The sequence below is a fragment of the Tauraco erythrolophus genome, unplaced genomic scaffold (genome assembly GCF_009769465.1).
Source record: "Tauraco erythrolophus isolate bTauEry1 unplaced genomic scaffold, bTauEry1.pri scaffold_40_arrow_ctg1, whole genome shotgun sequence".
NCBI classification, from domain to species: Eukaryota; Metazoa; Chordata; class Aves; order Musophagiformes; family Musophagidae; genus Tauraco; species Tauraco erythrolophus.
The window spans coordinates 15,026-36,671 of NW_028238614.1; the positions used below are offsets into that span (position 1 = coordinate 15,026).

At 58.4% G+C, this 21,646-nt stretch overlaps 2 protein-coding genes across 2 annotated transcripts; both read right to left on the reverse strand.

The window, feature by feature from the left end:
• Nucleotides 1–229: 229 nt before the first annotated feature.
• LOC147526002 (ubiquitin carboxyl-terminal hydrolase 17-like protein 6) lies at nt 230–1,407 on the reverse strand. The gene is made up of 4 exons (XM_086630623.1): nt 1,313–1,407; nt 1,097–1,164; nt 865–935; nt 230–316 (listed from the first exon to the last, which is right to left on the reverse strand). The coding sequence occupies exons 1-4, from the start codon at nt 1,342–1,344 to the stop codon at nt 230–232; spliced, it is 258 nt and encodes an 85-aa protein (XP_086486749.1). The 5' UTR covers nt 1,345–1,407.
• Nucleotides 1,408–12,602: 11,195 nt separating this feature from the next.
• Nucleotides 12,603–18,444, reverse strand: LOC147526003 (maestro heat-like repeat-containing protein family member 7). The gene is made up of 13 exons (XM_086630588.1): nt 18,108–18,444; nt 17,759–17,832; nt 17,510–17,635; nt 17,202–17,356; nt 16,731–16,878; nt 16,277–16,464; nt 16,050–16,187; nt 15,440–15,554; nt 15,091–15,228; nt 14,385–14,540; nt 13,967–14,068; nt 13,440–13,542; nt 12,603–12,775 (listed from the first exon to the last, which is right to left on the reverse strand). Exons 1-13 carry the CDS (start codon nt 18,442–18,444, stop codon nt 12,603–12,605), a joined length of 1,953 nt encoding a protein of 650 aa, XP_086486714.1.
• Between the last annotated feature and the right edge of the window lie 3,202 nt (nt 18,445–21,646).

A 21,646-nucleotide genomic window follows, 5' to 3' on the forward strand; every position in this document is an offset into this window, starting at 1 on the left:
CTAATTAGCACTAAAATAACTCATTCACTCTCATTTTGCCATCACTTCATCCATCTCTGACTGTTTCCCTCGCGGGAGAACAGAACCGCGGCTCACGACTCCGCACTCACTTTGTACAATAAGCACGTCTCAGTCACATTATTAAACCGACATGAAAAGACAACTTGTGCTCAGTGACGTGCAGCACCTTCACGCCGGATCTGGTGTTAGTATGTGGTCAGGAACCATCTTACCTGCCACATTGATGAGCATTTTCACCGCCCAGCGGCTCGGGTGTCACAAAGTCCTCCAGGGCTGCGGTGACAGATGAGGCTGCCTGGAGCAGTGAGAAGGGAGAGCGCTGAGCTCGGGGAAACGCCCTGGCCCAAACACTTCCGAGGAGCTGACAAGAGGGTCCAGGTAGCTGATGCTGAGCAGGCCCACTGTGAACCCACAAGCAGTGTCAGAAAGAGGCAGAAAGAGGGTATTTTGCTGGACATTTCCCACAGTTCCCAGGGATTCCCGGGGCTACCAAGAGCTTCCTCTCTGTGCCACCACTCAGTTCAACTACCAACGGTAAGCAGGGTCATCAATAATGAAAACGATACAAACAAGATCAGCCTGGGAGTCAGACGGGTGTGGAAGAAGGACAAAGGATGAGAGCTCACCAAGGGTGCAGAGAGGATCACGCGTGTCCGGCTTAAAGCCAGAGCCTACAGGGAGACCACTGCCGTGGCCTCCCCAGACAGACACAGTCCATTCCATTTGCCACCTACCACCAAGCTCTCTTGCGCTCGCAGTGTAAGTTTTTAAGCCAAATGCGTGGATTCTGGAAAGGTACAGGGGCTTTGGGATGTCTCAAAGCACAATTGCAAACTCTCTTACTTTGATATCCAAAGGGACATCCAGGAAGGCCTCGTAGGAATTGGAAACCACTTTGCAGCTCAAGCATGTGACTGGAAGACAAACCAAAATGCTCAGCCATAGGGGAAGTTGACCGGCTGTGCTGGTTTCTGTCCTTCATACCTACTATGCCAGTGACATGGTCAGCTGTGTATCACAGGCAGACAGAAGGGCACAGACGATTCCAGGGAGAGCAATAGTTGTGGAAAAGTACCTCTGGATCTCAGAAGGCCTCCAAATATTTGATGGACAATGGTAGTTTCTTGAGAAGAGATGTCCCAGCTGGAAAGAAAGGGTAAGGCAGAGAGCTGCCACCTCCAAGAGTTCTCCTTTGTCTGAAAGCCCTGGCCGTAGGGCTTTCTTGACGGGAGTACATCACGGAGTCCAAAGGGCTCGGGAACATCGGAAAATGTAATTTGCTTGTGCTTACTTGCTGCTTCCGCTCAGACAAGCTGTCTGCATGGCACTGAGAGTACAGCCTAAGAACTCATGGGCATCTTCCTGCCTGCCATGCCGGAAATGTTCTCCTATTCCTGAGAAAGAAGATGTTAGTAGTTCTCTCCTCCAAGAAGGCGTTGTGGGTTAGGCCACTCCAGCAACTAAACCCTACACAGTCTCTCTCTCACCGTCCCCCACCCCCAGGGATGAGGGAGAGAATCAAAGAGGAAAAAAAGAAAAAAAAAAGACCCATGGGTTGAGATAAGAACAATTTACTACTGCTGCTACCAATACATATGTATACAGATATGTACCAGGATAAACATATACAAATGAGTGATGTACGGTGTGATTGCTCACCACCCCTTGACAGAGGCCCGTCTCGTTCCAAAGCTGCAATCCCAAAACGGATAAAACTCGATACGGCAATCCTGGATGAACGGGAGACCCCGAGACGGAGAGCGAGAGAGAGAGAAAACACTCTGAGAGCCCGAAAGTGTGAGTCCTGGAAGGGCAAAAGCCCTTCTTGCCGGCTGACCCTCACTTTTATACTGGGCATGACGCTGTGTGATATGGAATACTAATTGGCCAGTTTGGCCCTCGATCTTAAGTTCAGGTACAAATCGTAAGGAGAGTTGTGGACTCTCTGTCCCAACCATGCTCCCCCCTTATCCTGTTGTGCTCCTGCACACTGGCAAGAACACGGCAGCTGAAAAGTCCTTGAGACCTCAGTGCCAACCACAAACATCAACTTGCTATCAGCATTCTTCTCAGAGCGAGCCTCTGAGTAAAACCAAACCACGGAGCTCTTCTGGCTGCTAAAAAGAAGAACTGACTGTCCCAGCTAAAACCAGGACAGGAGGGAAGAAAACCTGTAAAAGCACCTGAAGGGAATCACGGGTGAGGACACTGCTGACAGCAGTAGGCGGATGGCACTGACAGCCTCAGGAATGCAGAACCTGGTGAACATGCGCTTCCATCGTGCACATCATGCAGAAGCCTTCCTGACGACCTCAGGGAGAGAGGGAAGCAAGCTCCTCAGGACAGCAGAATATCCCTAGCGAAGGGAAATCTAATTTTGTCTTCCAGGCTCAGGATGGTATCAGCAGTCTCAGAGATTGTGGAGTTGGGGGTGAGCAGCTCCACAGGCAGCATGAGCGAGGGGAAGTCGCAGAGGGAAAAGCTGCGCCAGTGCCACCAGCTGGGGACATTGCTGGCACCGTCCTGGCTGAGCCTCACTGTGTCTGTGGAGCATCCGAAGACACGGGAACATCACCAGCCTGGTCCTGAGGGCTTGATTATGGGGTCAGCAGAGGGGCTGGTGGGGACGTCACTGCCCAGCGGGATGTTGCTGCACAGAGGTGCCCGCGCAGGGGTTGCTGTGCTGGAGTTGTCGAGCTTTGTGAACTGTCCCTTGATGTGCTCGTAGCTGCTGATGGACATCGGTAGCACCTGAGGGGCTGGGGCCACCACTCTCCCCTGAAGTTTGTAGGGCAGGGGGTGTTGCGTTTGACTGTGGGAAGCCCCGGGGCGGCCCAGGCCAGGGTCGTCCTGCAGCCCCTGGGGCCCCACAGGGCAGCACCTGGCAGAGAAGGTCTGTCATGGCCGAACGTGGAGGTGGCTGGTGGAGGCAGGATGGTGCTGGTCCACTGAATCTGGAAGACCTGGGAGTCAAAGCAGTAGCCACATGGTGGTGTGGGTGATTGGTGGTGTGCTGGGCCGGGAGGATCCTCCAGGGATCTCCAAGGGAATGGGGGAGAGAATCGAAGGGGTAGAGGGAAGGAAACTCGTGGGTTGAGATAAGAACAATTTAATAATCCAAATAAAATAAAATTTAAAGTAATAAGTACAAAAAGAATAATAAAAATGAAAATAATACACACAAACAAGTGACACACAGTGCAATTGCTCACCGCCCGCTGACCAGTGCCCAGCCCGGATGGCACTGCCTGAGGAATGCAGGGCCTGGTGAACATGCGCTTCCATCGTGCACATCGCGCAGAAGCCTTCCTGACGACCTGAAGAGAGAGAGAGAGGGAAGCAAGCTCCTCAGGCTAGCAGAATATCCCTAGCGATAGGAAAGCTAATGGCACAGGCAAAGGACACCATAGGACAGCCTGGTGGGGACGGCCAAGGGACTTGGTGGGAGTACTGAGGTCCTTGTCTTCTCAGCTATGGCTGTTGTCTTTTCCAGTCAGGCCCAGGAGATGACACCGGTTCCTCACAACCCCAGGGTCTCGGTGCTTTCTCACCACCATAGAGCATGGGAGGCGTCCTGGCACTGTCCCGCCCTCAGCATCGCACACCTCCACATCACGCTGCCCCCAGGAAGAGCCCTGTCCCATGAGAGAAAGGTGCTTGCTTTGCAGGGGATGGGGGGTCAGGGTTTGGCCATCTTGCTTGGCAAAACACAGCCAAGACTTTCAGAGCCATCTCCACATTTGATTTTCCCCCCGTAGCCAGTGCCTCTGACTTCCTGCTTCAACAGCCCCCAAGGGATGGGCACCTTCTCTGGTCGTTCCCCTCACTGGCTCTTCAGTGACAGTCCTCAGCGAGGCCCACCAAAACCCTCAGGCACCTGGACGTTTGCTTCTGTCTTCTACTTCTCTAGAGGCTTCTTCAGCCTTTCAGCATCTGCAGCTCAGGAACCTGGCACCAGCGGGCTCATTAACATGCAAAGCACCCTAATAAGCCAAGTCTCTGGGCATCATCTTCCTCAATTCTGCAGTCCTTAGAGCAAGCTCCCTATCCTGGATTTCAGGAGAGCAGACTGCAGCCTCCTTAGGGATCTGCTTGGCAGAGCACGGTGGGATAAAGCCCTGGAGGGAAGAGGGGCCCAAGAAATCTGGCTAATATTCAAGGATCACCTCCTCCAAGCTCAGGAGCGGTGCATCCCAACAAAGAGGGAGTCAGGTAGGAACACCAGGAGGCCCGCATGGATAAGCAAGGAGCTCCTGGACCAACTCGGACACGAAATGAAGGCCTACAGAGGATGGAAGCAAGGACAGGTAGCCTGGGAGGAATACAGAGCGATTGTCTGAGCAACCAGGGATCAGGTTAGGAAAGCCAAAGCCCTGATAGAGTTAAATCTGGCCAGGGACATCAAGGGCAACAAGAAAAACTTCTATAGATATGTCAGTGATAAAAAGAAATCTAGGGAAAACATGGGCCCTCTCTGCAAGGAAAGAGGAGACCTGGTTACCTGGGATATGGAGAAAGCTGAGGTATTCCATAATTTTTTACCTCAGTCTTCACTGGGAACTGCTCTAGGTGCATTGCAGAAGGCAAAGGCAGGGACTGAGAGAATGAAGAACCGCCCGCTGTAGGAGAAGATCAGGTTCGAGACCATCTAAAGAACCTGAAGGTGGACAAGTCCATGGGACCTGATGAGGTGCATCCACGGGTCCTGAGGGAACTGGCAGATGAAGTTGCTAAGCCACTGTCCATCATATTTCAGAAGTGGTGGCAGTCTGGTGAAGTTCCCAATGACTGGAAAAGGGGAAATATAGCCCCCATCTTTGAAAAGGGGGAAAAAAGAAGACCCAGGGAACTACAGGCCAGTCAGTCTCACCTCTGTGCCTGGCAAGATCATGGAGCAGATCCTCCTGGCGACTGTGCTAAGGCACATGGAAAATAAGGAGGTGATTGGTGACAGCCAACATGGCTTCACTGAGGGCAAATCCTGCCTGACTAATTTGGTGCCTTCTATGATGAGGTTACAGCATTGATGGATAGGGGAAGAGCAACTGACATCGTCTACCTGGACTTGTGCAAAGCATTTGATACTGTCCCACACGACATCCTTGTCTCTTAACTGGAAAGACGTGGTTTTGATGAATGGATCACTTGGTGGATAAGGAATTGGCTGGATGGTCGCACTCAAAGAGTTGGGGTCAACGGTTCAATGTCCAAGTGGAGGCCAGTGACAAGTGGTGTTCTTCAAGGGTCAGTACTGGGGCCAGTGCTATTTAACATCTTCGTTGGAGACACAGACAGTGGGATCGAGTGCACCCTCAGCAAGTTTGCAGATGACACCAAGTTGTGTGGTGTAGTGGACATGCTGGAGGGAAGGGATGCCATCCAGAGGGACCTTGACAGGCTGGAGAGGTGGGCCTGTGAGAACCTCATGAAGTTCAACAAGGCCAAGTGCAAGGTCCTGCACGTGGGTCAGGGCAATCCCAAGCACAAGTACAGGCTGGGCGGAGAATGGATGGAGAGCAGCCCTGAGGAAAAGGACTGGGAGTGCTGGTGGATGAGCAGCTCAACATGAGCCAGCAATGTGCACTTGCAACCCATAAAGCCAACCTTGTCGTGGGCTGCATCCAAAGAAGTGTTTTCAGCAGGCCAAGGGAGGTGATTCTGCCCCTCTGCTCTCGTGAGTCCCTGACATGGAGTACTACGCCCAGCTCTGGGGTCCTCAGCACAGGAAAGACTTGGACCTGTTAAAGCGAGTGCAGAAGAGGGCCATGAAAATGATCCGAGGGCTGGAGCACCTCTGCTATGGAGACAGGCTGAGAGAGTTGAGGCTGTTCAGCCTGGAGAAGAGAAGGCTCCGGGAAGACCTTCCAGCAGCCTTCCAGTACCTAAAGGGGGCCTACAGGAAAGCTGGAGAGGGGCTTTTTACAAGGGCAGGTAGTGACAGGTCAAGGAGCAATGGCTTTAAACTGAAAGAGGGCAGATTTTGATTAGATCTAAGGAAGAAATTTTTCACTCTGAGGGTGCTGAGGCACTGGACCAGGTTGCCCAGAGAAGCTGTGGCTGCCCCATCGCTGGAAGTGTTCAAGGCCAGGTTGGATGAGGCTTTGGGCAACCTGATCTAGAGAAAGGTGTCCCTGCCTACAGCAGAGGGGTTGGAACTAGAGGTTTTTTGAGGTTCCTTCCAACCCACACCATTCTATGATTCTATGATATTTAGCAAAGTAAAGCTGAGCATTTGCACTGTAAAATGGATGCTTTGGAGACTAAAATGAGGCTTTGGATGCCAGATCGAAGACTGTAGAGGAAAAATGAGGTTTTGGGACGTAAAAATGGTGCTTTGGGACCTGAACTCAAATTTTGAGCCCTAAAATTGAGAGTTTAGGCACTAAAAATGAAACTATGGGCTCTAAAAAAGGTCAGGGACCCGCTAGGGCAGCCATGATATTGATGGGCTGGTGGAGACCAATGGGGTGTCGGGCCAAGTGGGCGCATCCAGTCGCACGTCATACACCTGCCCCTCCTCTGTGTTCCAAGATAGCGGTGGTCAAGGGGCTGAATTTGGGGTATGCCCCGCACTGTTCTCCCACCCCACACTTGGAGCAGCAGAAGTGTCAACGTCACCTCCGTGCAGGTGATGACCACGGGTTGTAGAGGGTTGAGGGGCGTGACGCAGCTCTGTGCCAGAATCAATCCTGTAACGGGGCCTCGCAGCCCAGCAGAGCAGCCCCGCCTATACTTCATCAACTTGTGGCACATCCTCCAGTGCCGGCGTCATTGCTGCTGCTCCTGCCCCCGCCATGCCCGCCAGAAGAGCCGTCGCCCCCCAGCCCCAGCCCAGCAGGGTCCTGCCCCGTGTCAGCACCAGTGGGTGGCTGAGGCCGCACCAGACGAAGCAAGGGTAGGGCGGGCAGGGGACCTGCCGGAGAGACGTGCAGCAGCTGTTGGAAGAGGGGCGACAGCATCATCCCTGGGAAGCCCGTACTTTGAGGGGGAGACCCCCGTCTGCCATCTCCCCCTGCTCAGCTCACCATCTCCGCGGGGGACACTGGGCGGCAGCCACGGCCTCGCGCTTGTCACCGCCCTCCAGGCGGCTCAGGGCGGCTCAGGCTGCGGGGAGGGGATGTGGGTGAGGCGATGGCAGCGGCCCAAAGCACCCCCCACCCCCCCCCCCGCTGTCCCGCAGCCGCACGCTCACCTCCTGGCGCGGTCGCTCGGACCCCGCAGCGGCGGTGGCGAGAAGCCGGTGGCCATGGCGGCCGTCCCGCGGCACGGCCGCAGGACGCTGATGCTGCGGCGCGGGGGCTCCCGCGGAGACACGGCGTTCGGAACACGGCGGCGGGCGGGGGGTGGGAGCGGGGAGGGGGCCCGGGCCGGGGCTGCTCGGCCTCTGGGCAGCCCCGCCTGCGCCATGCTGGAGTTCGGCCCCGCCGCCGGCGGAGCCCGCCTTCTGCTCACAGGGGTCTGCGCTGGATTGGCCAGGAGGGCTGTCGGTCTCCTGCCCTGAGGTGCTGCTGCCTCTGATTGGCCCCCAGGTGGTCAGTTCACCTGAGGCAGTGCTCTCTCTGATTGGCCGCCTGAGCTGTCACTCTGCCCAGGTGTGCCTGCCCTTCCCTGAGGTGGTGTTTTCTCCGATTGGCTGCCTGGGATTTGTCCCTTGCGCCTCCCGTCAAATGACAGGTCAGACAGCGTATCAACGGTCTGTGGGTCTGTGGAACCATCAGCTGTGATTGGCGGAGCCAGCATGGCCCGCCCCCAGCCCCCAGCCCGGGCCGTTTGACTCCGCCGTTCCTGCAGAGAGCAGGGCCGGCCCCGGCCGGGCCCCGGGGGCAGCGCGTCCCGCCGGAGCTCCGCCCGGGAAGCTGCGCCGGTTGTGGCGGGCGCAGCTCGGAGCGCCCGCGGGCACCATCGCTCCCGGCTGAGCCGGCCGAGCGCCAGTACCCGTCCGCGCGCCCGCCTGCGCGCCCTGCCGCGGCGCTCCCTGGGCAGCCGGCAGGGACAGCGCCGGTCCCGACAGGCGCGATTCCACCCGCACCGCCCGGCGCAGCGCAGCGATGCCCGTGGCCAGCGGGACGACATCGCGGATCCCAGCCCAGCGCTTCCAGATGCAACCGCGCCGGCCAACAGCACGTACGGCGACGCGGTGCTGAGTCATACGGCTCTGGAAGCAGCCCTGGGAGCGCATCAGGCGGCACTCGGGGCAGCCACATCCGAGGAAACACAAGGAATGTTTCTAGCGAGTTTATTTCAGCACACTCTGGTCAAATTTGTCCGTATCTCAACCCTTGGAGTGCCCCGTGGGGCGCCAAAAAGGAAGGACTGCCGTGGGCTCGTCCGGCCGGACACTGACCGCCACGCAGCCGCTCCCTCACCCTCCCTCCCGCCCTGGGGAATGGGGATGAGAACTGAACGATTTGATAATGAGTTTTATTATTATAAATAGTTTTTAAAAAATAACATATGAATGTATCTATGAAATAAGGTAATCGCGTGTACAAACAAGTGATGCACGGTACAATTGCTCACCACTCGGCAAGCGATCTCGAAACAGACGGGTCCCGACACCGCAACCCCGGACACGCGAGAGGCCCGAAAAGAGAGTGAGTGAGAGAGAGAACTCCCGGAGTCTGAGAGAATCCCTCAAAAGAGAGAGATTCCAACTTCTCGGTCAACCCTCAGCGACATATATGTACTGGGCATGACATCGCATGATATGGAGTATTCCCTTGGCAAATCTGGCCCTGCATCCTTAATCTAAGTGCAAATCATAAGAGGACTTGTGGGCCCTCTGTCCCAGCCGTGCTCCCCCCAGCCTGTCGTGCTCCTGCACACCGACAAAACACAGGAAGCTGGAAAGTCCTTGATGTCTCAGCACCAACTATCAACATCAGTGTGCTGTCAATATTCTTCTCAGAACAAATCCCATACTCGATCCAAACCACAGAGCTCTTCTCGCTCCTGAGAGGCAAAACTAACTCTGTCCCAGCCAAAACCAGGGCACTAATCCAACCCCATTCCGCTCAAGTGACTTGAACTCCATATTTAAAACGGAGCACGTGCACTGCTTCCAAAAGCCCATAACATAAACTTCTCAGCTTGGGTATTTCCACCAATTGCTCCAAAACCTACCGAGACGGAAACAGCCCATAAATCACACATGCAAAACCAACACGTGGTTTTAATTCTGGCTTCGGCTTTTCTGCCTGTTGGTTCCAGATGTGTGTTGTTTTGGCGAGGTGATCCCAAAAGCTGAATAGGGATTAAAGCTCTTCCTCGAGGGACCTGTGGGTGCAGGCCAGGCAGCAGAACAGTCCGAGTCTCTGGAAGGGCTCTCTGAGCTCTCCCTGGCCAGAGGCAGCACTGGGAGGAGGGACAGGGTGGACTGCTGGTGCCCTTTGTGCAGCTTGGTTCCTGCTGGGGGTGGTTTTGGTGCTTCCTGGATTCCTCCCCCTCCTCTTCTCCAGCATGGCAGAAGTCAGATGCAGAAGTCGCAGCCTGCCCCATCACTACTCAGCACCGTGAGTGTTTGTCTGATGTGTATCTCGAGGCTGCAGAAACGCACCTTCTCCCTGCTGAGGGGTCGTAGTCTGTGATGTCCACGAACGGACTGCGGAGATCATAGCCCCAATGCTGGGATCTCCGCTGCTTTCTCTGCCTCAGCTGAGTTTGCTCCCACGCAAACCTGGGTGCTGGAGCCCCCATGGAGCTGGCGTTGGAGGGCCCCGGTGCTGCATCAACTTGTTTTCCGCCTCTTCCTCCTTACTGAGGGGTGATAGTCCGTGATCTCCAAATATCATTTCTGGAGATTGTTGTGCCGCTGTGGGGATCTGCTCCGCTCTCTCTGCGTTAGCAGCGTTGGCCCCCTGGCAGCACTGGGTGCAGGAGCTGGCTGGGAGCGCCCGTTGGAGGGCTCTGAAACTCTGCCAACCCTGCAAGCGTGGTCACGACTTCGAGGAATAGTTCTCCTCCTCCTCCTCCCTGTTGTATGGCCGCAGTCCAAGGTGTCCACAGTCCAGCTAGGGAGATCATCACCCCGCTGCGGGGATCTGCTCCGAGCCCTCTCTCTGCCACCGTTCCTCTGGCCGCGAGAAGAGCTGAATCTGCGCTCCTGTTCTTGTCGTTCTTTCCTGTTTGTTCTTGCTCTCCTGTGTTGTTGCACAGTCTGCAGCGCATAGTCAGATGGTTGACTGCAGGTCAGGAACGCAGCTTTCCTTCTGGACGTCAGCCTTACACAGACACGGATACGGGCACAGAGGCAGAGATGCAAGTAGATGCACACGTAGGAGGTGGTGATGATCAATGTGCCTGGCCAGATGGGCCCTGACCAGCCTGCACATGCCTCCCCTGCACCTGCCCAGGTTAGCTGGCTGGTGCTGGCTGGTGTAGAGGAGCTGCTGTCCTCTGGAGGGTCCTCCACGCCCACCGCCATGTCCTGCAAAGACAGCTGTGAAAAGGTCCTGCCCTTTCCTCCTGAAAGGACCAGAGCAGGGGGACAGCTCAGGGCCTCCCAAAGGCTCTCCTGGAGGGCTGCAAAGGTGAAGGGCCAAAGGTGGACAAATGGGATGGAGCTAGGAGGGATGCTTTGAGAGGGAGCAGCATTGCAGCTGTGAAGAAAGCTGCAGTGTGGGAGGGAAAAGAGAGCAATGCCAAGACCCCAGAAAGAAATCCACTGTGCATCTGGTGCCCTGACCCACCTCCCCAGAGTTACCCTAGTCCAATGAGGCAGACCCTGTGGTCCCACAGAACCCACCTGCTTGCTGTCAGCGCCTCGCTGACCGGGGAAGGAATGGACATGTGATGGTGCTGGTGAGGAAGAAGCCCTTTCTCCAGTTTTCAAATCAGAGCACCTGGAGGAAAAAAAGTGATCTCTGTTAGGGCTGTTCTTGCAGCCTCCTCTGGGGTTCAGTCGTTTTCTTGGAGTGGTTTCTACAACAATGTGGTGATGTAACCAAGACTACAAAGGGCAAATTTGATTAGAGTCTTCCCACCAGGTTCTGCCCCTGTCAGAACAAGTCTTCGTCTTTCTAGCCGCTCCAGCCTCCGTTTCATAGAATCCTAGAATGGTTTGGGTTGGAAGGGACCTTCAAGAGCACCTAGTTGCAAGTCTATTGTTTTAAGCCATTGCTTAAAACAATACACGTAGAAATCCAGCAGCGGGCTGGCGGGGTCTGTATGGTCCGTGGTTTAAAACATCCAGTAATTTTCTAGTGAGTAACTCTCTAGAGTTACTTAATAATCTTAACAATCCGAACTCACACATTTTGCTTTTCAGTTTTTCTATCTGACTTTTCCACCTGACTGTTTTGTCAAAGTTCTGTAACAGTAGTGGGCAAGAGGCAGCTCCTGAAGTGCAGGCTGCATGGGGCTGGGGGTCCTTGGGCACTTGCTGGTATTGTTGCCTCCGGTGATTTATCTTTTTTTGATCTCAGCTTGCCTCTCAAAGCTCCAGCTGTTGGGCTCACATGCTCAGGTGAGACAGTAGGCTTTCCATGAAAGCCCATCCCTGGCCCTCCTGGTGTGGAGAGTCGCTTGCAGATGCGTCCCCGCAGGCACGCTTTCCACCTGCTCCCACCGGGCAGGTCCTGCAGAGTTTTTGCCTGCACGGCACAGAGCCCTGCAGCATGGTGAAGGCCCTGGCTGGGCGGAGGACAGGCACGCTTGGCAAGCTGGAGAAGAATCCTGCCCTCCAGGCGTGGAAACAAACCCACCCCCTGCATATGGTAAAACCAACTGCAGGTGAAATTGTTTATCCAGGTACCTGGAGCTTCCTGCTAATTGTGAGCACGGCTGCTGGCTGCAGAAAGAAGGCTGCTTGTCTCCGTTGTGCTGTGGGTTCACAACTCCTCAGCCTTCTACCTCCCCCAGCTTCCCCAAGGCCCCTGGAGAAGGCACGGCCCCTCCTGCCTGGCCCTCAGCCCCCGAAGTTGCCTTTTTGGCACATTGCCCCAGCGGCACAGCTGGATGCTCATCTGCTTCATTCTCTGGCTATAGCTCCTGGGTGGGAAAGTTGGCTGTTTTCTCCTTCTTATCTGCTGGGAAGGCAAAAGAGCATCTCTATGGGGGGGTGACCCCTCTGTGCGTCCACCAGGAGAGCGCCGAGGACCCCCGAAAGCCCAGCACCTAGGAGAGCAAATGAGCAAGTCAGCCTTGGCCGCCCAAGGGCATTTTCCAAAGCTTGGTGACCCAGGTGCACCTGGGATTTCACAGAAGCAAAGCTACCAAGTGTTGGAGCTACTCTGGGCTCTGATGGAGCACTTCTAGAAACATGGTGTCCGGCTCTTCCGCCTTCCACGACCAGGCAGATCTCCCCCAGAAAACATCCACAAACTCCACGTTTGGAAGACAGGTGCAGAGAAACGATTTATTCGTAGTTGGCCACAACCACACGCGGGGATGGGCACCATCACGGCGCAGCTCCCCTCAACCGCCGTCTTGAGGAGTCGCCCCAGCCAGAGCTGAGCTGAGGGGGATCAATATCGTGGAGGAAGGCAAGCAAGATGCGCCCGCAGCCACTCGCCTGCCTTGCACAGGAGCCACCCAGCCTTTCCTGCAGGCTGAGATGGCCCCAGCACATGGAGCTGCTGGGATCAGCTCTGCCCAGAGCTCCAGCAGCACAGCCAGCCGTTGCCCCAGAGACGAGGCCGCCTCCTCCATGCCCTGCGGAGCTGGTCTGACAGCGTTGCAGGTCTTAGCAGCGACAGGGTTTCAGCTGCCAGGTTTGAGACGGAGGGGCTGATGTCATTTGTCATTTCTTGAAGGGCTGGAACAGAGAGGAACAGAGCCAAGGTCAGAGCCCAGATCTGCAGGGACCCCAGGATCCCCTCCTGCCAGGGCCACCCCACCCTGCTCTTCCCGTGGCCAGGAGGGAGCAGGGGCCAACAGGATCCGCTGGAAGGTGCTGGCCACGAATACTCCACATGCCCCTGAAATCTCTCTCCGCTCTGCCCACGTGCCCCTCGTCCAGGCAGGGAGCAGAGCCCTCCCCAGCCGAGGCAGGCATCGCATCTCCCTGCCCAGGCTCTTTCCTCCTCCGCGCCAGCCCCACCTGACACCCCGCTGCCCTCACTCACCCTCGCAGATGTTCTGGAGCTTCTCTTCCCGCTGACCTCTCACGCGCCGCCCAGCGAGCCCTGGGAACACAGAGCCCGTCACAGACCCTGCAAGCCTCAGCAGCACAGCTTCCCACAGCAGCCCCGCTGCACGCTTCCCTCCCCTCGGCAGCGCCGAGCCCGGGCCGTTCCCCGAGCGTGACGCCCAAGGGCAGGGGTGGGAGAGGGTGGCAGGGAGCCCCGTGGTTGCCCTGCCCTGGCGTCAGGTAGTCAGGGCTCCACAGCCACTGGGCCGATTCCTGCTGCCGGTGCAGCAGCAGGGCTGGGGCCAACCTGCAGTGGGGCAGGGAGGAATCCCCGGGGCTTGTGGCTCACCAAGGAACCTGATGGCCGCCTCCCGCGTGGACTCATGTGGGCTCAGCAGGTACGGCAGGGACTGGTGCAGGAACTCCTCTGCTCTGCTGCTGTACTCTGCCAGCTGGAGAGAGCGCAAGGGCATGGAGGGAAGGGTTGGTGCAGACTCTCCCTCGGCTGCATAGTCCCTGCGCCCCGGACTGGCCTCCACTGCCAGGACACCCACGATGCCCAGCCGGCAGCCGGCTGGTGCCAGGGTTTGGAGGGAGCAGAGGGCTGGGTGCTGCCCGGGGAGCTGCGGTGCCAATCTGTTGCCAAAGGCCCACTGGGTCAGGGCTCCATTGGCGTCCCCAGGCTCGGGGAGGGAGAGGAACCTGGAGAAAAGCCCACGGGACCGCGTGCCCGAGGGAAGGGAGCGTGTGTGGGGCGCAGGCTGGTGGTGATGGGCTGCAGCAGTGGGCAGGGACACAGCTTCCAGCTCCACACGCTGGGCATTGGAGGCAGGAGGTTTATCCAGGCTGGGTCTGGGGCTTCGGGACCATCCTTACCAGGCACTTGCCAACTGCCCGTGTCTGCTCCCTCTTCAGCAGCTGGCAGAGCTTCCTCTTTCTCAGGAACTTGGCAGCTCCAAGGAGGGTTTCCCGAGAGGCCTGGAGAGCAGCAGAGAATGGGAGATGGCACCTCTGCCCAGGGCACCGGACCAGCATCCCCCACACCTGGCTCAGGGCCTCCCCTGGGCCCTGGTGAGAAGATGCAGCAGCTGGGGAACGTGTCCATCGCTGGTTGTTCAGTGACCAGGCAGAGGACAGGGGCAACCCCCATGTCTGGGGGGACAGAGGTCCCCCAGAGCTGCTGCTCCGTAGCCAGGGCCAGGAGGAGGCTGGAGCGCCACAGTCCGCGAGGCGCCAGGGCAGGAGGCGGCCGAGCCACCTCCCGTGGGGACCCCAGCACGTCAGAAATCCTCACCTCTGCCACGTGCTGGTCCTCATCGTGCAAGTGGTAGAGCAGCGGGAGCAGGCTCTGGCGCACCTGCGCCTTCAGCTGCTTTCTTTCCGATTCCTCTATAGACTGCGTCACATCTCGGAACTTTTGGATGGAGAGCAGTCGCACGTAGCTGGACTCCTGGTGCAGAGGAAGAGGGTGAGACGTCAGCACCGGCTGCTCCAGGCCCACCTGGGCATGGGTCTGAAAACCCACAGGGCACAAAGTTTCCTGGCAGCACCCAGCACCCAGGGTGGGGGCACAAAGCCTTACGTTGTCAAAGAGTGGCCGGAGCCTCTCAGCCAGCTGCAGAGCGATCGAGGTGGTCACGGGCATGTCTCTGGGCAGGAGCACCTCGCTGAGCAGGATTGTCCTGACAATCTCCGCGTCTTTGTCCTGCAGCAGCTCTATGAGGCTTTGCCTCAGGAACCACCTTCTTTTGGCCTGTGTGGAACACAACACGGGGTTATGAAGCCGTAAACGGCTGCACTGCCAAAGCCGATCCGGCGATTCGACCCCACGCTGCTGCCTCGGGGCCCAGAAACCAAAGTCGTGCCCCGAAGAACTCGGGCAGCTGAACGGGGAGGCAGGAGAGCTGGGAGCAGCTACCGCAGCTCCCGAAGCCCAGCCACGGCCAAGCTACTGCGGTGCCCGGCACCCCCTGCCCAGCCCCCCGGTGCCCCTGGCTCACCATCGCGGGGCTCTCCCAGAACACCATGAGGCATCTGAGCGCCAGGCGACGCAGCACTGCGCACTCGCTCCGCAGGTACCCGGGGATGAGCCGCAGGAGGCGATCCTCCTCCACCTCTATGTCAGGGCAGGCCAGGAGCTGCAACACACCGAGCAGGGACAGGGGTGCCAGTCAGCAGGAACCCAGCTCCGCGCAGGGCTGGCCCGGCCGGCAGCACGGGGTGCAGGCAGGCAGCGCAGCCCCCCCTCTGCCCCGGCTCCCACAACGGGGCTCCCCCCACAGCTGCGGCTACCGGAGGGCAGAGCAGTGGGAGGCAGCTCAGCGCGGCGGCGCTCGCCATCGGGCTCACCTCGACGAGGAACGCCATGGCGGGGACCTGCCAGCGCGGCTCCTTCCCGTGGAGCAGCTTGACGAGGAGGTCCGCCAGGCACTGGCAGAAGCTCACTGAGATGGCGCACATCTCTCTGGCAGGGGGAAGAAGGCATTGTCAGCCCTGAGCAGGGTGGGCACACCCTCCTGGGACTGAATCATGCAGGCCGGGTCTTTCCCCACTACCCCTCACCAGGGGAAAGGCAGCAGCAGGCTCCTTTGGGGAGGAGGCTGGAAAAACACCCATCCTGCCCTCAACCCTTCCCTTCAAGGAGCCCAATGTGGACTCATGTCACCCAGGCTCAGCCCCTGGCCCTCAGCACATCCTGCCCTGTCCCGACGGGCTGCCCTCAGGGGGGCTGCCTGCAGATGGACCCCCTGCACTGTGCCATCAGCCCAGGGCCCACGGCAATGGACGCTGGTGCTTTGGGAGCTGGCTGCTCCTGTGCACCCACCTCTGCCAGGCTTTCCCAGTCTGGTGGGCAACCCCTTGGCGACAAGTTCCTCTGGCCAAGAGCAAGGAGATTCTGCGGGGCACCCTGTCGGCAGGGGAGAAATGGCGGGGGGAGCGGGGAGAAGGGGGCTCTCACCTGGCCAGCAGACCCGCTGCGCAGTGGTGGGTCTCAGCATTGAGAAGCATGTCCCAGCCGTGCTTCCGTTGTACTTGCAACACCACGTCCTCGTGCTGAACACGGCAGAGCAGCGCCTTCGCAGTCAGCACTGCAAATCTGTGTGCAGAGCACAGCCCGCGTCACACCGGGAGCCTTGGCCCCAGCTCCGGGACCATGGGAGAGATGAGAGGACTGGGATGGAGCACCTGTTGGGGTCGGTGGGAAGGCAGCCTTCCTCCTGGCATTCCTTCCAGAAGGTATAGACCTCCGCTGGCACCCGCTCTGTGCTGAAGAAAACTTGGAAGACCAGAGCCAGGAAGAGGCAAGGGGAATACGCCTTCAGCCTCCGTGGGCACCTGGGCAGCTGGAGGATTGCCCACAGCGCCCTGGTTGCCTGCAGAAAACAAAACACCCAGAGATAGTGCTCAGTGCTGAGACGTCCCCGTGGCAGGGCCCAAGCGTGGCAGGGTGAGGCTCAGGTGCTGCCCTCAGCCACGGGAGACGCGGGAGCAGCACCTGGCCTGGCTGCCCCTAAACCTGCCCCCAATCCGGGTTTCCAGCCCGCCGCGTGAGGCAGGGAGATGCTGTAGCAGGGAAGGATGCAGAGCCACCCGGAGAGGCGATGCTGGTGGTGAGCAAAGACCCACTCCAGAAACTCACAGCCAGGGCAAAGACGTCTGTGGTGTTCCCGTCGGAGGTGGACGTGCTGTGCCTCGGCCAGTCCTCCAGCACGCAGAGCAGCTCCAGCAGCACCTTCTCTGTGGTCTTGCTCCTGGAGACCATCGCGCTCCACATGGTCGCAGCAGCTCTGCAGGGGCAGAGCTCTCTGTCAGCCGGGTCTCGGCCACAGCACCGTGGCCAGGACCACGGCAGGGTCCTGGGCTGACCACCAGCCCTGCCTCTGCCCACTGCCCCGTGCCAGCTGCACCCAGTGGGCTCGCTTCTGCGGGTGCCTTGAGGGGCAGGGAGGGGCCATGGCTCTGGGTGCTGGGGCTGACTTGCCAGGGCTGGGAAATGGAGGGGCCGAAGGGTCCTGAAAAATCTCCGTCTGTCTGGCAGCCCGCATGGGATGGGTTCCCAGGGCTGCTGGGCTGGTGAGCCCTGAGCCACTAAGGCAGGCATGGACCATACCTGTCACACTGTGGGGCGCAGCTCAGGAGGGTCACCACCACATCATGGGGGTGTGCGTGGGTCAGTATCTGAAGGGCCTTGTCCATCCTGCGCTCGCCAGACACGTCTGTGTTGGACTTGAGCCACTGGTAGATGCACCTCACAATCCTGGGCACCTGGAGGAGACACAGCTGAGAGCTGGAGTGCTGCCAGAGGGAGACACTTCCCCAGCTTCCCCCATGAAGTGCTGGCCAAAAAGGCCCAGCGGACGCAGCTTCAGGGGGCACATGATCCCCGGGGCCCTCGAGCCCTGGCCGCAGGCTACTTACCTTCCTCAGACCAGAGACGTCACTTTCCACGAGCCCATTCAGCATGACAACAAAAGCCTCTGCTCTACAGGACCCGGGGCCTGCCGTGCCCTCGGTGGCTGAGCTGGTGGTGGGATCGAGGGACTCCTAAAACATTTGCAGGGGAAGGAAGGGGAGAGAAGAGAGGGATGTCACACCGAGTGCCCCCATGGCAGCGCTTGGCTGGGCAGCGAGAGCAGCCCCAGCCCGGGCAGGGATGGCTGCGGGTACCTGCGCTGTGCTGCGGAAGCGGACACTAGTATGGGCCTGATTCTGCTCCTCTTCCGGCAGGTCCCAGTCTGGATCTGGCAAAGACAGAGCACAGGCAGAGCTGAGGGGCTGCGCGAGAGGCTGGAGAGCACAGCCGAGCCCCGCGCTTCCCGGGCAGGAGCAGCCCCACGGGAGGGGCTGGTGGGACGCTGACCCCCGCCTCTCTGACCGCAGGTTGGGGCCGGGGGTGCCCCATGGATGGAGCCCGGCTGTGGCCAACAGCCTGGTCCCCTCTTCCCTCGGGATGCCCAGGGGGATGGGGCTGAGCTGGCTGCAGCCACCAGCCCTGTGGCCCAGGCCAGCTGCTCACCTGCCAGCAGGGACTGAACCTCCTCCTCCTCATCGGGCTGCTGTGCCGCGGCAGCCCCATCGCCTTCCTCCTCCTCTGGCTGCTGTGCTGCGGCAGCCCCAGCGCCTTCCTCCTCCTCTGGCTGCTGTGCTGCGGCAGCCCCAGTGCCTTCCTCCTCCTCTGGCTGCCGTGCTGTGGCAGCCCCAGCGCCTTCCTCCTCCTCTGGCTGCTGTGCTGCGGCAGCCCCAGCGCCTTCCTCCTCCTCATAAGGCTTCCGTGCTGCGGCAGCCCCAGCACCTTCCTTCTTCTCCTTCCTCAGCCAGGCCAGTCTGGGCACACTGGGGGGGTTCTCTGCCATCTCACTGAGGCCTCGACGGCTCCTGTTGCAGGAGAGACTGTGTGAGGGTCAGCGAGGGACGGGGTGGCTGCGGAAAGGCTCCTCATAACCCCGCTCTGTTCCCTGTCCTGCCCTGTTGCATCTGCCAGGCACTGCAGAGCGGTCGTGTCACTGCTGGCGACCGTATCGCACGGGTCACAAAGGGCCGTGTGACACACCACCACGTGCCACCCACGGGCAGCACTCATCACGGCGCGTCACAAAGGGCCCTGGGGCCGCCAGCTGCCCGTCCCTCCGTGCGTCCCACCAGCGTGCCATGGAATCATGGAATGTTTGGGTTGGAAGGGACCTCAAAGCTCATCTAGTTCCAACCCCCCTGCCATGGCAGGGACACCTTCCACTACACCAGGTTGCCCAAAGCCCCATCCAACCTGGCCTTGAACACTGCCAGGGATGGGGCAGCCACAGCTTCTCTGGGCAACCTGTGCCAGTGCCTCAACATCCGCAGAGGGAAGAATTTCTTCCTTAGATCCCATCGAAATCTTCTCTTTTTCAGTTTAAAGCCATTGCCCCGTGTCCTGTCACTACATATCCTTGTCCAAAGCCCCTCTCCATCTTTCTTGTAGCCCCTTCAGGTACTGGAAGGCTGCTGGAAGATCAGCCCAGAGCCTTCTCCAGGCTGGACAACCCCAACTCTCTCAAGACATTTTAGTACTGGCTTGAGTACTTCTTTTAGGGACAGCATCGTCCCACCTTTGGCAGAGGCAGGAGACCCCTGCAGCACCAAAAAACGTTTGTAGGCGGCTTTCTAGCATCAGGTTTAATTCCTTGACCTGCTGGCAGGGCAGTGAGTATTGCTCCTGCCCCGACGAGGCAACCGGTTGGTATTTCTGCCTCACCTGAACTGGCCAGTTTGGCCCTTGCACCGCCTGGGCCATCTGGTTTTCCCCAGCCCTGCTTGGGGCAGCCAGTTTCCCTCCTGCTGAGCTCAGGGCAGTTTGTTTGGCTGCTGCTCCACTCGCCTGCACAGAAGCTGGGGAGGGGGCAGCCCCCACCTCCCCCCTCTCTTCACTGCAGCTCCGAGCCACACTTCGGGCTCCCTTGTCCCCATCGTATATGGGGCATCGGCAGAGGCGCTGCCGGCTCGGCCCTGGCCTGAAGGGATGGGGGGTCCTACCTGGCCAGAGACCGCTCCGACCGGTGTTGGAGCCCGGGAAGTTACAGGGGCTGCAGCCCCTCTCCCGCTACCAAAACCCCCAGCACACAGACCCGGCACACCGTGACGTTCTGACATGCACAAAAACGCCGGGAAGGTTTCTGTGTGCCCGCCTGCCCAGCGCTCATGCCAGAGCGCTGGGGAAGAATGGCCCTTCAGCAGCTGGGCGTTTTTTAAACTCCGTTTAGGTTTCCCAGGAGGCTCAACTCCCAGGACACCAAGAAACTCCTATTGAGTATTCCCCGTTTGGTCGCCAACCGTTTCAGCAAAACTCACCCCACACCTTTACCCCTGCCCGGGTTTCACAGCCTCTCCAGAGCTCCCTAATTCCAACTCCTTTTACATCCTTCTCGCCAAAAGGAAGCACGAACCCAACAGTACTCAGCGTACAGCCTGGCACAGAGTGAAGCCACTAAATCTATCTGCCCATCCATGACATCATGGGGATTTCTTTTCACAAAAACCCACACCACCTCCTGGGAACAACCCAATCCAGACTCTGAGCAGTCGTCGCTGCCCACCATAACTCTGCAGCCATCCCACCGCTACTGGGGACTAAACCTGTCCAGAGCAAACCAGGATCTGACACTGACCTCAAGGAGGAACTGAAAAGGCGACTGGAAAATCTTCCACTGCTCACGACAGCAGGAAACCCAGCAGCACGTCCCAGTTTGTGCTGTTGAGAATTCCCGCTCAGGTGTGTCCTTACGGACTCTCTTCCACGACAGCGGCTGCGCTCCTGGCTCTGCGAGGGGTGGCAGCCCCTGAGCCTGGTGCAGCCACCGCGCCGAAGCCCAGACAGCGTCTGCCACCGCTGGGGTGGGCGAGTGGCCTTATATAGGTGCCCGGGCAATGACATCACAGAGGGGGGGCGGGGCAGTGTGGCCTGATTGGCTACGGCCTGCCCCTACCTCACAAAGGGGGGGTGGGACAGTGTGGCCTTCCATGGAATATTCCAGAATGTTCTGGACCCTGTGCACAAGGGAGGGTGGGGACAGTGTGGCCTTCCATGGGATGTCCTGCCCCCGTGCACAAAGGACAGGCAGGACAGTGCGGCCTTTTGTTGGTTTGACTTTGGCTGGCCGCATGGTGCCCACACAGCTGCTCTATCACTCCCTTCCTCAGCAGGACAGGGTGGAAGAAATTAAGATGAAAAAGATCTCGTGGGTTGAGATAAAGGCAGCGTAATAAAGAAAAGCAAAGGCTCTGCACGGAAGCAATGGGAAACACAGAACAAGATTTCTTCTGTACTTCCCATTGGCAGGCGACAGCCAGCCACTCCCTGGGAAGCAGGGCCTCAGGGTGCGTAGTGGTTGCTCTGGCCATCGCCTTGATGACTAACGCCCACCCCCTTCCTCCCTTCTCTTAGTTTTTGATGCTGAGCACAACGTCCTATGGCATGGAACATCCTTTTGGTCAGTTTGGGTCAGCTGTCCTGGCTACGTCCCCTCCCAACCTCTTGCTCACTCCCAGCCTTCTGGGAGGGATGCTGGAGGGACAGCCTAGATGCTCAGCAGTAGCCCAAACACTGCTGTGCTCTCAACACCTTCCTCGCTGCCAACAGAGAACACCGCACTGTGAGGGCTGCTGGGAAAAAACTGAACTCCGTCCCAGCCAGAGCCACCACGATCTCCACCCCTTATCCCAAGCCACTTGCGTCATGCTCAGGTTCTACGTGACTTAACACATTTATACATCTTCTAACCACCCCTTTGTGTCTCATTCTCGTTACTAAAATCCCTGCTCACCAACACACGTTACGCTGCATCCTTAAACCATTCCGATACCCAACGGTACAGACCGGTACATTCTCGTCAGCGAGCACCTCTCCCCTGCCCCTCAACAGGCAGATGTCACTCATGAGATTGTGCAGCGTTCCAAGACTGATGGATAACTACTATGACTGGAAATTCAGCAACAGCCATGCCATGTCCATGTTCCAGAAATGCTTCTGTTATGGCTGTGGCAAACCCCCCTGGCATGTCCATAACTTACAGCCAATTCCAT